This window comes from Myotis brandtii, unplaced genomic scaffold (assembly GCF_000412655.1).
Source record: "Myotis brandtii unplaced genomic scaffold, ASM41265v1 scaffold215, whole genome shotgun sequence".
Classification (NCBI taxonomy): domain Eukaryota; kingdom Metazoa; phylum Chordata; class Mammalia; order Chiroptera; family Vespertilionidae; genus Myotis; species Myotis brandtii.
In genome coordinates, this window is record NW_005358043.1 from 278,359 (window position 1) to 292,042 (window position 13,684).

At 39.3% G+C, this 13,684-nt stretch overlaps 1 protein-coding gene across 1 annotated transcript in view; it reads right to left on the reverse strand.

Annotated features, from left to right (window-relative positions):
- MYO3A (myosin IIIA) overlaps positions 1-13,684 on the reverse strand; it is a 221,813-nt gene that overhangs the window by 194,368 nt on the left and 13,761 nt on the right. Inside the window, exons 3-4 of the mRNA XM_005865858.2 lie at positions 1,661-1,765; positions 776-875 (exon numbers count right to left, since the gene is read on the reverse strand). Coding sequence (XP_005865920.1) covers positions 776-875; positions 1,661-1,765 — 205 coding nt within the window. The remainder of the gene's footprint in view (positions 1-775; positions 876-1,660; positions 1,766-13,684) is intronic.

The following is a 13,684-nucleotide window of genomic DNA, read 5'->3' on the forward strand; positions in this document are numbered from 1 at the left end:
CCGCCAGCGTGATCACCCCCAACTGCTTTCCCCTTCTGGCCTGATCGCCCCTAACCCCTCTGCCTCGGCCCTGCCACCATGGCTTTGTCTGGAAGGACATCTGGAAGGTCTCCCAGTCTAATTAGCATATTACCCTTTTATTAGTATAGATAGGAAATTTATTATCTCACATGAAAAAAGGTCCAAAGCTAGGGCAGGCTCCAAAGTTGGTTGGTTTAGGGGCTGGATTACATCATCAAAGACCCTTGCTCTTCCCTTCCCCAGGTCTGCCTTTCTCAGGGTTGTCTTTCCACTTGGAATGAAGCACTACAGGACTGAATAAGATGCCTGTAGCAGTACAGGCATCACAACAGACACAGAGAGTCCGGAGGAAAACGGAGACCGTCTTTCCCTTGCTTCCTACTTAGGAGGGAAAAAAATTTCCCAGAGACCTTTGAAGATTTCCCCTCACATTTCAAAATACTGGATTTGGGCACATGCCCATCTGTAAAGCAATTACTAGTCAGGGCTGTGGGATTAGGTTTAGGATAATCAATGGATGCCATCCATTTTAGAGAATCAGCCACACACACTGCTACAGCGGTATAGGGACACAAGCTAGCTGATGTGAAATTCACTCTTCAAGGAATCTCTCATCTGCCAAATTTTTAAAAATCTGCACTTTCTAACCTCAAGGAGATACAGCCTTTTTTCTGCTTTCAATGCCTAGAAAGCAAGGCTAATGTTAAATGATCAAATCGTATTACATTATTCATGAATTTCAAATAAAACTTACCAAAATCTACAAGTTTAACTCCGCCTTCTGTGGTCAACAGGATGTTATTTCCTTTTACATCACGATGGATGGTTTTGTTGTTATGCAAATGTTGAAGTCCCTAGAAGGTAGAAAATATCTCCTTTTAAAGAAAGCACCAGCCTGTGGTGTGGCTCAGTGGGTGAGTATCAACCTAGGAACCAGGTTCATCCCTGGTCAGGGCACATGCCCAGGTTGCAGGGCTCAGTCCCCATGGGAGGTGTGCGGGAGGCAGCAGATCAATGATTCCCTCTCATCATTGATGTTTCTATCTCTCTGTCCCTCTCCCTTCCTCTCTGAAATCAATAAAAATATATTAAACGAAAAGAAAGCATCAAACAAAAACATTTTCAGATGATTGCATTTGTACAAAACCTATAAGAAACACAGTGAAAATTAAAATTCAAGCATTCTTAAATGTTTAATATTGAATTAGTCATATCAAGTTATATCACTTTTACTTTGGGCTATATAAAAATTCCAAAAAGCAGAGCATGCCCTTAACTCTCATCAAATATTTTATTGAAAATGTGTTGATCTCAATAAAAGAAAATGCTTATATACTTATTTTAAATAATGGCAAATAAAAACCTAACTTAGTAAAAAATACACATTATCTACCTCATCATAATCACAATCTCAGAAATATACTTAGGAGATCAGAACTCAAGGTCTGTTGACACAAGGAGGGCAGATTTCCAGTGGAAAAAAGAAATTAGTTGTGCTAAACATTTCAGATTTTGCATATGTACTCTTGCATCAATAAATTCTAATGTAGTAATATTTTTCTAAAAATAGGATCCACGTTTTCTATTTAATGAGAAATGCCTCAAATAATTAATTCATAAACAATTTAAATTGCCTTACCATTAGTGCTTCACGTAAAATATAGGCAATTATGGGCTCATTCATTCTTTTCCCCTTTTTCAGAAATCCTTTCACAAGATCAGTTACTGATCCTCCATTGCACAGCTATAAAAGAATATTTTAAGACTGATATTAAAATGAATATATTTTAAGGACTTGCTATAAAAGGTTTCTAAAAACATTTTTAAATTATCCAATTTTGTTTCAAATTATTATTTTCATCATCCTTATGAAAATTTATTTATGGTTTCATAAATAAATGAACATATAAACTTATAACTACTTCACAATTACTTATTGGAACACAGTTTTCATGAGTTAATTTTTAAAAGAGAATCTGAAGCACTGGGCTTGATTTTTAAATTCAAGGATAAGAATTATGATTCTACAAATTAGTCCCACCTTTTAGTATCTAGGGCTTAAAAGCATTCTTGATTTCTGATGGCTTAATTAATAGTGCAATAGGTTCCATGACTTCAATACATGGCTACATACTATTTTACATGTGCATTAATTTATAACATGACTTCTTTCTGGAAAATTGCAGAATGCTTGAAGTAAGGATTACAAATAATATTTTATAGGAAACTGTTTTAAATATCATGTTTTCCATGCTCTTTAGCCTCTTCCCCCCACCTGCAAAGTAGAGGACTCTAAATGGAAAAGCAAAAGGGAAGAGCATGGTAGGAGAATTTTTCACATCCAGGTTCTCTAAAGTTAGGAAACATGAAACCCCACAGAAAATTCTCAAAGGAGCTGCATATTTGCAGAACATAGAAACACTGATATTAGCAGTGGAATATGAGACAGGAGATACCTAGGCAAATGACCTCAGAATCAACAAAGCTTTGATACATGAACACTGGATCCCCTCATCTCTGCCCCTTTAGCCTTTGTCTTCAACCTGCCTCTTCTCTGGGGGCTTTCGCCCATATTCTCCTTACCTTGACCCATGAGGCCTCCGCTCCTATCTGCCTTGGTACCCACAAACTCCTGGAAACTGAAAGAGCCATAATTTCCCTGGTTCTACTAACCTAAATGGAGGCAGAGGAAGAAGGTGAGAGGAAGTATATTCCTAGCATCCTAGTTTCAAACACTGAACACATTTTCTCACAAACCTTTCTCTACCGTGATAATTAGGTTTTACTGGATGCCTGAACACTTGGAATACATTATGAATTAAATAAGTGATAACAAATATGCTTTGTACCAAGCATATTTCAAATCCATTTACAGTATTATCTCTATGACTCACCACTCTCTAAAATAGGCATTATTATCACGTCCATATTAAAGATTGGAAAACGGAGACACAAAATAGTAAAGTAACTTGCAAAAGGTCACGCAGTTGTGACAGACTAGTTTGTGGACTCAGACAGTCTAATTACAAAGTTGAGCTTCACACTTCACCATGATCCCCCAATAGGTTTTATGGGCTGGCTGGTTGATCTAACCATCACGTATACATTGTTTCTATAAGAGAATGTTTTTAAAATCTAAACATGAACTTACAAATGAACATTTAGATGGAACCCCATTTATAACCAGTGTCTTTCTACATTCAGAGAAATTTTTTTTCCAGCTTATGCAGTAGGTACAGTCCTAACATTCCAACACCTGCATTTTCTTCTGTATTCAGTCCTCTAACTGGATAGACAGAAAAGTGTTCTGCCCTGGCAGCAGAATACAGTGTTACAGTGCCTCCATTGTGGCCCAGCATAATTAGTTCATAAAATGACTCACAAATTGCCCTAGCGGTTTGGTCCGGTGGATAGAGTGTTGGCTCTCAGACTGCAGGGTACCGGGTTCGATTCTGCACAAGAGCACGTTCCTTGGTCGCAGGCTCAATCCTTGGCCCCTAAGGCAACCAATCAATGTGTCTCTCTCACATGGCTACTTCTCTCCCTCTCTCTGTCTCTCCTCCTCCCTTCCATTCTCTCTTACCAAAAATAAATAAATAAATAAATAATAGCAATGGAAAAAATATCCTCATGTGAGGATTAACTAAAAAGGTTCAAAATTGACTGAAAAGAAATTAGAGCCCTTTAAATTGCAAGGAACTTATTTAAAAGAACCAAGTCTCAGGACCAGTTTGAAAATTTCTGAAAATAATTGCAGAGCGACTAAAAGTTTTTCCTGTTTCTCCAAAGTGTGCCTCTCTTTGGATGCACCTTCTGTGCTTGACTATTATGTTTAATGCAAGAGTAAACAGCTAGAATGTCCCAGGGGGAATAAAGAAACCCAAAGAATGTGCAGTAAATAAAATTTTAAAATGCAATCATACAATTTGCACTAAGCAGTTCAGATTTTACTTTCTGGTATCAATTTTTATTTAAAACAGGTCTTTTCCCCATCTATTATAGGTTAGAATACAGAATTCCATGTATTGTATATATACTATATATAATATATACTTTACTTTTTAAAAAGTAAGGTATATTGAAGAGTAAGTTGCATTATAATAAAATTCACCCAATTTAGTGCATGATTCTGAATGTTGACAAATGTATTAGTCACATAATCACTACCACAATGGAACAAATCCATCACACAAAAATCTTCCTTTATGTCTCTTTGTAGTCAAGTTCTTTTCCTAGCTCCTGGCAACTACTAGCCTGTTTTCTGTCCCTACAGATTTTGTCATAGAAATTGAATCTTAAGGTGTGTAGCCCATTAAATCTGGCTTCTTTGACCTAGCATAATAAATCTGAGATTCATCTATGTTGTTGCACATTACTTTTTAATTGTTGTTTTAATAATGTTGTTTATGCCCTTTTTTGAGGTTGAGTATTTTATTGAATAAAGGACTATTTGTTTAATCATTCACAATTGAAAGACATTTGAGTTGTTTCCAGTTTGGGGAAATTATAACTACTAAACATTCACATATAGGTTTTTGTAAGAATACTAGAGGCCAGAGGCACGAAATTTGTGCAAGAGTAGGCCTTACTCCCCGCCCCGCTGCCGGCACCGGCTTCCCTCTGGCACTCAGGACCCAGGCACCTGGGACCTGGGCTTCCCTCACAGCCCTGGCTTCGTCTGGAAGGTCATCCAGAAGGAAGTCTGGTCTAATTAACATATTACACTTTTATTATTATAGATGGTTTTCATTTATCTTAGGTAAATACCTAAGAGAGGGAATGGCTGGGTCCTATGGGTCATATATTTGACCTTCTAAGCAACTGCCAAACTATTTCCCAGAGTGGCTATCCCATTCTGCATTCCCACAAGCATTATATAAAATTTTTCTCCTATATTTTCTTGAGGAAGTTTTATATGTTTAGATTTTAAATGTAGGTAGTTCTATGATGCATTTTGAGGTAATTTTTGTATATGGTGTGAGGTATGGATTATATATGGATGTCCAATTGTTACAGCACACTTTTCTATTAGTCCAAAGTGTCCAAGAAACAGAAGATACAACTCTGAGTTGAGTTTAAAATCTAGCTGCCAACATCAAAAGAAGGGGAACTTTAAGTGTACAGTATATTATTAAGTGAAAAAGGCAATCTGAAGGTTACATACTGTACAATTCCAGCTATTTGACATTCTAGAATGTTCTTTAATCAAACAAAATTAAAGTATAATTTTCTTAAACCAGAGCTAGAGTTATAATACAGCAGCACTGAAAATAAACTGTACTTAAGCTGTAGTCAAACATTAAAAAAGAAATCCTAAATCAAAAGGGATGACATTCTATAAACAGATCATTATAACTAACTTCCAGAGACGGCCTTTATAATTTTTCTAAATGTATTCTGTCTTTACCATGTTAGAAGAGGATATAAGATTTTCATTCAAATTTCTGATAAAAGACTACTTATTTCTGCAGTTGGCAATTCTGTCTTGTGCTATTTTTCAATTGTGTTTTGTTTAAGAATGCTCAAAGGTCATTTGGTTAGTCTGACAATATTCTATGAAAGGCCAGTAAAGCAGAAACTATTATTTTCTTCTTCTTTTTTTAATAAAGGAAGGGAGGTTTTTATTTTTTTTAAAATTTATTTTATTGATTACAGAGAGGAAGGGAGAGGGAGAGATAGGAACATTAATGATGAGAGAGAATCACTGATTGGCTGTCTCCTGCATGCCCCTTACTGGGGACCGAGTCCACAACCTGGGTATGTGCCCTGAACGGGAATCGAACCATGACCTCTTGGTTCATAGGTCAATGCTCAACCACTGAGCCACACCAGCTGGGCAGAAACTCTTATTTTCTAACACTCATTCTAGTTTTTACTTTGTTCATTTTATAAAAGTGCTCTCAACACTCACGTTTAAGTACTTTTGTAGAAACTAATCTTTAACAAATGCCCACTAGTAAAAATTTTGTATCTATTATGTTAATGCAAGAGTAAACAGCTTAAAATGCAATCATACACTTGGTAAGTGTATGTGTAATGTTATAAGACACTGCTGTACTGTTTCTAAAGAGTGTTTTACACTGCCTAGGCAATGCATAAAAGTTCAATTTGCTCTGCAACTTCAAAAATATTTGGTATTAATAATCTTTTTAATTTTAGCCATTTTAGTTTTGATGTACTAGTAGTCTAAGTGTGGTTTTAATTTGAACTTCACTAAAGATATTGAACACATTTTATATATATATACTTTTGTGAAGAGCCCAAATTTTTTACTCACTTTTTAAAAAATTGGGTAGATACACTTTATTAGGTGAAATTCTGTCTATTCCTAGTGTTTACCACAAATGGATGTTGAATTTTGCACATTTTTAATGATTTTCTTCTCTTTCTCTTAACACAGTGAATTATGATGCAGTGCATTTTAATGTGCAAACAACTTATTGTAATAAACTTGCATTCCTGGGATTAATCCTACTCAGTTATGATGTATTAACATTTTTATATCTTACTGGATGTGATATGTTAACATTTTGTGAAGGATTTTTGCATCTATGTTCATGTGGAATGGTAGAATATAGTTCTCTTTTTTTGCAATATCTTTATATTTTTTTGTCAGCATAATGTTGGCCTCATAAATTAGTAAAAAGACTTATCTCTTTACTAAATATTTCATATGATTTTTTTTCCAGAATAGTTATGTGAGGAACTCTTAGACCCATTCTCTAGTGAAACAACCATAACTGGTAAAAATCATAAAAATAACCATTTAAAATCTTTGGAGCCCTGGCCAGTGTGGCTCAGTTGTTTGGGTATCATCCCGTGCACTGAACAGTGGCTGGTTTAACTCCAGGTCTGGGTTGTGGGCTTGATCCCAGGTAAGGGGAGTGCACGAGTCAGCTGAGGGATGTTTGGCTCTCACATCGATGTTTCTCTCTCTCTCTCTTTCTCTCTCTCTCTCTCTCCCGCTCTCATACTCTTTGTCTAAAAGTCAATTTAAAACTTCTTTTATGAAAAATAACATCTTTGGAAATTTTATAAGGGCATATGGCAAGTGAAGAAACATTCAAGAACAGAACTAAATCTCAGTAAGAACAGCAAGAGTCTGAGACACTTGAACCTCCCTACTTTCCTCGCCTCTGACCAGCACAACGACAAAAGCTCTACTCTGGTGAAGTGTTTCCAAGAGGATGGGGTTCTCTCTCCTCAAGGTCTATAGAATCTTCCCAAGAGGGGCAGACCACCATCATTTTTCACCCTTCTCCCCAACTCTGAGTCACAGATACTAAAATCCAGGTATGTGTGAGAGGCTCTATTCTTCTACCCAGCTCCCATTCATAAGATGGAGTTCTAACTCAAGAGTAGGAAGTCAAGCCCTGGAGTGTTGCTCAGTGGTGAGAACATCAGCCAGTGCACCGAAGGGTTGTGGGATCGATTCTCAGTCAAGGGCATATACCTGGGTTGCAGGTTTGATCCCCAGCCCTATAGGAGGCAACCAATTAACGTTGTCTCTCTCACATCGATGTTTCTCTCTCAAACCCCTCCCTCCCTTCCACTCTCTCTAACAACAACAAAATCAGTGGAAAAAATATCCTTGGGTAAGGATTAACAAAATAAAAAAAAAAGAGTTGCAAACCAAGAACAGTAGGGGTCCCCATTATCCTCACACCATGCCATCAGACACAATTTGAGAAAACCAGAATCTACCTCTCTGGTCCTCAACCCGGATTATAAAGTAGGATGTCACCTTAAGAGATGGGGGGACCACTGTCCAGCTGCTAACTCCAGAACAGTAGCCCAGATATTTTGCCCAGGGAGAGAAGCAGGACATAAAAACAGAGAGCTCCCACACTCTCCCCAATGGACTTGACTTTATTTGAGAGAGCTGATGAGGTAGTTCAAGCCTAAGGGTACTCTTGAAAATAGTGGAAACCTTAGTAGTAATTGCAAGGAGGCTGGTAGATAGCTGCATGAGAGCAAGCAGCTAACCATACAAGGTTTAGAAGAGCGACTCAGGAAAGAAGAAGCTGGGTCGGAACCAGCTTCAAAGACCTCTAAGACCAGCCTCAAAAAATACCCGTTTAGAGAGGCCTGAATTTAATTAGATCAGACAATGAATCAATTTATACCCCACGACATACATTGTGGAAAGCAATAGAGGAATTAGCTGACAATTAGTGTAACGAATAGCTGGGTGTTATATCATGATATATCAACAGAGGCAGACAGCCTCATATAAGGATCAGGGAAAACACAAAGGAAGCACTGTTCAAGCCATTGTTGCCCCAGGGTGACTGTGAAGGAGCCCAAGGCTTTGACCTCTGAGGAGCAGCATCAGAGGCTTCCTACTGTGGGGGATATATTTCACTAAAGCAATCCAGCCAAGTCACTAAACAAATAAAAAAGCAAAGATTACATAAATGCCCCCAGGGGATTAACATCCAGAGTTCCTACAATAATATGTCCAGTTTTAAATGAAAAAGTTATGAAATATGCAAAGAAATAAGAAAATTTGTGCATACAAATGAAGGTGACAGAAACTGCCTGTGAGAGGGCCCAGATATTGAATTTAGCAAGCAGGATATATAAAATGTTAAAAAAAACAAAAAACAAAAAAACAACTGAAGGAAACCATCTTTAAGAAGTGAAGAAAGGTATGATGGCAATGTCTCATCAAATAGAGAATATCAATAAAAAGATACAACGCACACACACACACAAATAAGTAAAAATAAAAATTCTGGAGTTTAAAAGTAGAATAATGTAAATGAAAATTCACTAGGGGAACTGAACAGTGGATTTTTACTGACAGAAGAAGGAGTCCACAACTTTAAGAGAGATCATCTGAGATTATGAAACATGAAAAGAGAGAGGAAAGAATACCTTCATTATAGGAACAGTCTCAGAGAAAGGTATGCACACCAACATATATGTTATGGGAATCAAGAATATTAGAGAGAATATAGAGCAGAAAAAAAATCTTGGAAGAAATAACAGTTGACACTTGCCAAATTTAAAGAAAATATTAATCGATACATCCAAGAAGCATAAACACAAAGAGATTATACTCAGTCACATAAAATAAAAATGTTGAAAGCCTAAGATAAAGAGAAAATTTTGAAAGTAGCAGGGAAAAATGAATTCTCATGTACAAGGGACCCTAATAAGGCTGACTTCTCATCAAACAGTGGAGGCAGTAGGAAGAAGGATGACATATTCAAGTTGCTAGAGCAAAAACTGTCCACAGGAATCTTATCCAGCAAAACTATCTTTCAAAAATGAAGAGGAAATACATTCGTACATAAACAAAACTGAGAGAATGTGTTGCTACCAGATCCACCTTATAAGAAATACTAAAGGAAATTCTTCAGGATAAAAGCAAGTGATCACAGACAGTGCGAATATTATAGGACAGTGAAAAGCTAGGAAAATTCCAGGACGAGTGGAACCGGGAAACTAAAACAGGAAAATTAAACAAAGCCAAAAAGCTTTGCAAGCTGCTTGTAGCAGGACCTTATCTTGAGAACAAAGGGTTAAAACCTCTCCTTCTCACAAAAGAATGCAGGAGAGGAGGGAGAAGAGAAAGGGGGGGGAGAAGGAGGAATCCTAATTCAACTTCTCACTAACCAGACTACTTAGTGCAAATCATCCTGGGGTTGTTAAGGCAGCAGTGAGGAGGGGAAGGAAAAGTGCAGTCTTATCTCATCCCACTGTGTAAACAGAAAAGCCAGCAGTCTGGGGATTTAATTGCCAGGTGCTTCTCAGAAATTGTGAAAAAGCCATAACAAAGAAAAGGGGTGACCTTCAGAGTTAATCTATACCAGGATAATTAGCAGAGGAATTAAAAAACAACAACTTATCAACAGGAGGGTATATAATGCCTCGAACCCCCACCCAAAGGAGCTCTTCATGTTAGCTGAGAGTCCATCTGTGATTCATAAGGCAGATGTATAGATTTGCTTGTATTGCTTCTTTAATAAATATGCATGCTTTTAATTTTTATATGTATATTTTTATTGATTTCAGAGAGGAAGGAAGAGGTAAAGAAAGATAGAAACATCAATGAGAGAGAATCATTGATCAGCTGCCTCCTGCACGCCACCCACTGGGGATCGAGCCCGCAACCCAGGCATGTGCCCTTGACTGGAATCGACCCTGGGACCCTTTAGTCCGCAGGCCGATGCTCTATCCACCGAGCCAAACCGGCTAGGGCTTTAATTTTTTAATAAATTCATTTTAACACAATCCAATCAGGGTCACTCCTTTAAATTCATTTATACAATGAGACAAGAACTGATGTGGAGAGAGCCCACTCCCTCTGACTCAGGGATGTCTCTGCACCAATTTGCAGTCCCACCAACAGTGCACAAGTGTTCTCTTCTCCACATACTCTCCAGCATATGTTTATTTAGTTTTAAATGGTCTTTCTCCACCATTTGACTGTGAGCTCCACGATCACAGAGTTTGTCTTGCTCTCTACTGAATGCCCAAAGTCTACCAAAATGCCTGGGCCAAAGTCACAGATGATATTTATGGAATAAATGACAGGTTGGATAAACTTAAGTTCTGTACACTTACGCGTGCACACAAACGCATACAAAATGACAGAATGGCATCTTTTCACATGGTTTATAAGGTACCTCTTCAAAGTGTGACATTTTTTACTTATCAGTAATTTTAATAAAATATATTAATGTAGTAAATTCTGTACTTCAATAAAATACTGATAAGATATGAATGAGAGCTGTCATCATCACCTAATAGATGGTTCCTAATGTGTACTTTCATAGTAGGTAAAATTTTCACATTACTTTTCCAATATGTAAACTAGAAGCAGTACTTTTAATGTATTATCCTATATAATAAAAGGCTAATATGCAAATAGACCGAACAGCGGAACAACCGAACTGAACAACCAGTCACTATGACGTGTGCTGATCACCAGGGGGCACGCGGAACATGGCAGGCGTTGGTCGTGGTGGGATGGTGGAGCAGGTGAGCGGGGGCGCCAGACCAAGGTGGTGCACTGGTCGCTGTCATTGGGGCAAGCCTCTGGTGGTTACTGAAAATTCTTTGCTCCTGCACACTGTGGTCCTGCTTGGCGCTAGCACCTGCTGCTAGCGCCAGCCCGGCTCCTGCTTGCGCCCTCTGCTGGCACTGGAGCTGCCGCTCGCACCTGCTGCCTGCACCTCTGGTCCCAATCGCTCAGTGCCATCAGCGGGTGAGAGCGGCGGCTGCCAGTCGCCCCTGAGGGCTTCTCCACCTCCCCCTGCTCCTGAAGGGTGGAGTGGTGATTGGGGCAGCAGCTGCCATTTGCACCCTCAGACAGCACTGGCCAGCGAGTGCGACTGGGACCAGTGCCATCAGCACATGGGAGTTGCGGCGGCGGGAGCAGGGCTGCCAGCAGACAGGAGACCAAGAGCTGTGGCCTTGCAGCCTACAGTTCCTCTCAAGGTGCACGGATTCGTGCACTGGGCCCCTAGTAGAAATATAATTGGCTCATTTAAGTATGCATTTTGATGTATTTTGGTAATTGTATACAATCATGTAACCAGTAAATCAAGATACAAAACAGGCCTTGGCCAGTTGGGCTCAGTGGCTGGAATGTAGGCCTGCAGACTGAAGGGTCTCGGGCTCTGTTCTGATCAAGGGCATGTATCTCGGTTACAGGTTCATCCCTGGCCCTCGCCGGGCCCATGTGGGAGGCAAACAATAGATGTGCTTCTCTCACATTGATGTTTCTCTCTCTCTGTCTCTCCCCTTCCTTCCACTCTCTAAAAAAATCAATGGAGAAAATGCCCTTGGGTGAGGATTAGCAAACAAACAAAAAAGATATGAAACAGTTCCCTTATCCTAAGCTATAATTTCTTGGGAAAACACCATTAAACATTGGTAATGCCAGCGATAAGAAATCTATGATAAAATCTAGGATAAATTAATCTATGATTAAAAAAGAACTCAGAAATGTTTCATGTGCATGGCAGGAATATGTTGATTTAACAAATGGCAACACATCTCAGGCCACACCATATTTTTCCTCTGAAGTAATACTATAAACTGGCACTCCTGTTCAAAGAGTGGGTGCTTCTGCAAGCACTGAATTACTATTAGGGAAGAAAGATATAGAAGCCATATATATGGGTTTCCAGGGTTACAATTATATTTTTTTCCATCTTGCCCTTTAAACAAAAATAAAATGAAATGACTAGGTAACTTGGCTGTCTGTTCTATTGCAAGTACACTCAATAACAGCATTTTACATGAGAACTTGGAATGGTGGTTCCAGTCCTAAGAACATGAAAAGAGTCATCCTGATCTTTATGCTCCTCCACTGCAATTGTGCACAGCCAAAGGCAGGAGGGAGCAATGCTGTGCTATCAGAGCAACTCAGAAGCCCGGCTTCCCACTCCTGCCCTCCATCCCCTGTCCCCTCCCACATGTGCAAGTCTGAAGTGGCCTCATGTCTCCTGTGTACATGCTCTCTCCAGGGCAGTAAAGGGTTAATAGCTGAAAAAAATAAACAGAAACCATTCCTTCATTTTACTTTCTATCATCCTGTGTTTCCTTTCCTCATGACAGGATTGCTAGATGCAAGTCTAAAGACAGAATAACTACTAATGCATGTCATATGAAAGTAGTACTTGTCTACAAAAACCACATCGATTACCTGAAATATCTATTTGAGAGGCTTTATAATTATTTACCGAATTTTTGTGCTTTCAAATACCACCTGTAATTTTTAGTCTTTGATGCCTTGAAAGGGATATAATTTCAAAGAGAAAAATTGCTATAATTGGAAAGCAATGAGAGAAAGCAATGTCACTGTTAAGAACGAACCAATCAGGACCAATTCAGATAAATAACAGAATGCACTGTGCAGCACCACTGCAAAAGGAGCAATTACACCTTAGATTGAATTATGGGAGAGGGTCTTTTAACACAAAGATGTCCTAACTGAATTTTGTCTCCATTCTGGCTGAGGGAACACTAGGCAAATAGCCTCTGAGAGAGAAGACTGGATTGCTTAGGGCAGTGGTCGGCAAACTGCGGCTCGGCAAACCGCGGCTTGCGAGCCACATGCGGCTCTTTGGCCCCTTAAAGACTGGATTGCTTAGAGCAGTGGTCGGCAAACTGCGGCTCGGCAAAACGCGGCTTGCGAGCCACATGCGGCTCTTTGGCCCCTTGAATGTGGCTCTTCCACAAAATACCGGCTCTTCCACAAAATACCGGCTCTTCCACAAAATACCGGCTCTTCCACAAAATACCGGCTCTTCCACAAAATACCGGCTCTTCCACAAAATACCGGCTCTTCCACAAAATACCGGCTCTTCCACAAAATACCGGCTCTTCCACAAAATACCGGCTCTTCCACAAAATACCGGCTCTTCCACAAAATACCGGCTCTTCCACAAAATACCGGCTCTTCCACAAAATACCGGCTCTTCCACAAAATACCGGCTCTTCCACAAAATACCGGCTCTTCCACAAAATACCGGCTCTTCCACAAAATACCGGCTCTTCCACAAAATACCGGCTCTTCCACAAAATACCGGCTCTTCCACAAAATACCGGCTCTTCCACAAAATACCGGCTCTTCCACAAAATACCGGCTCTTCCACAAAATACCGGCTCTTCCACAAAATACCGGCTCTTCCACAAAATACCG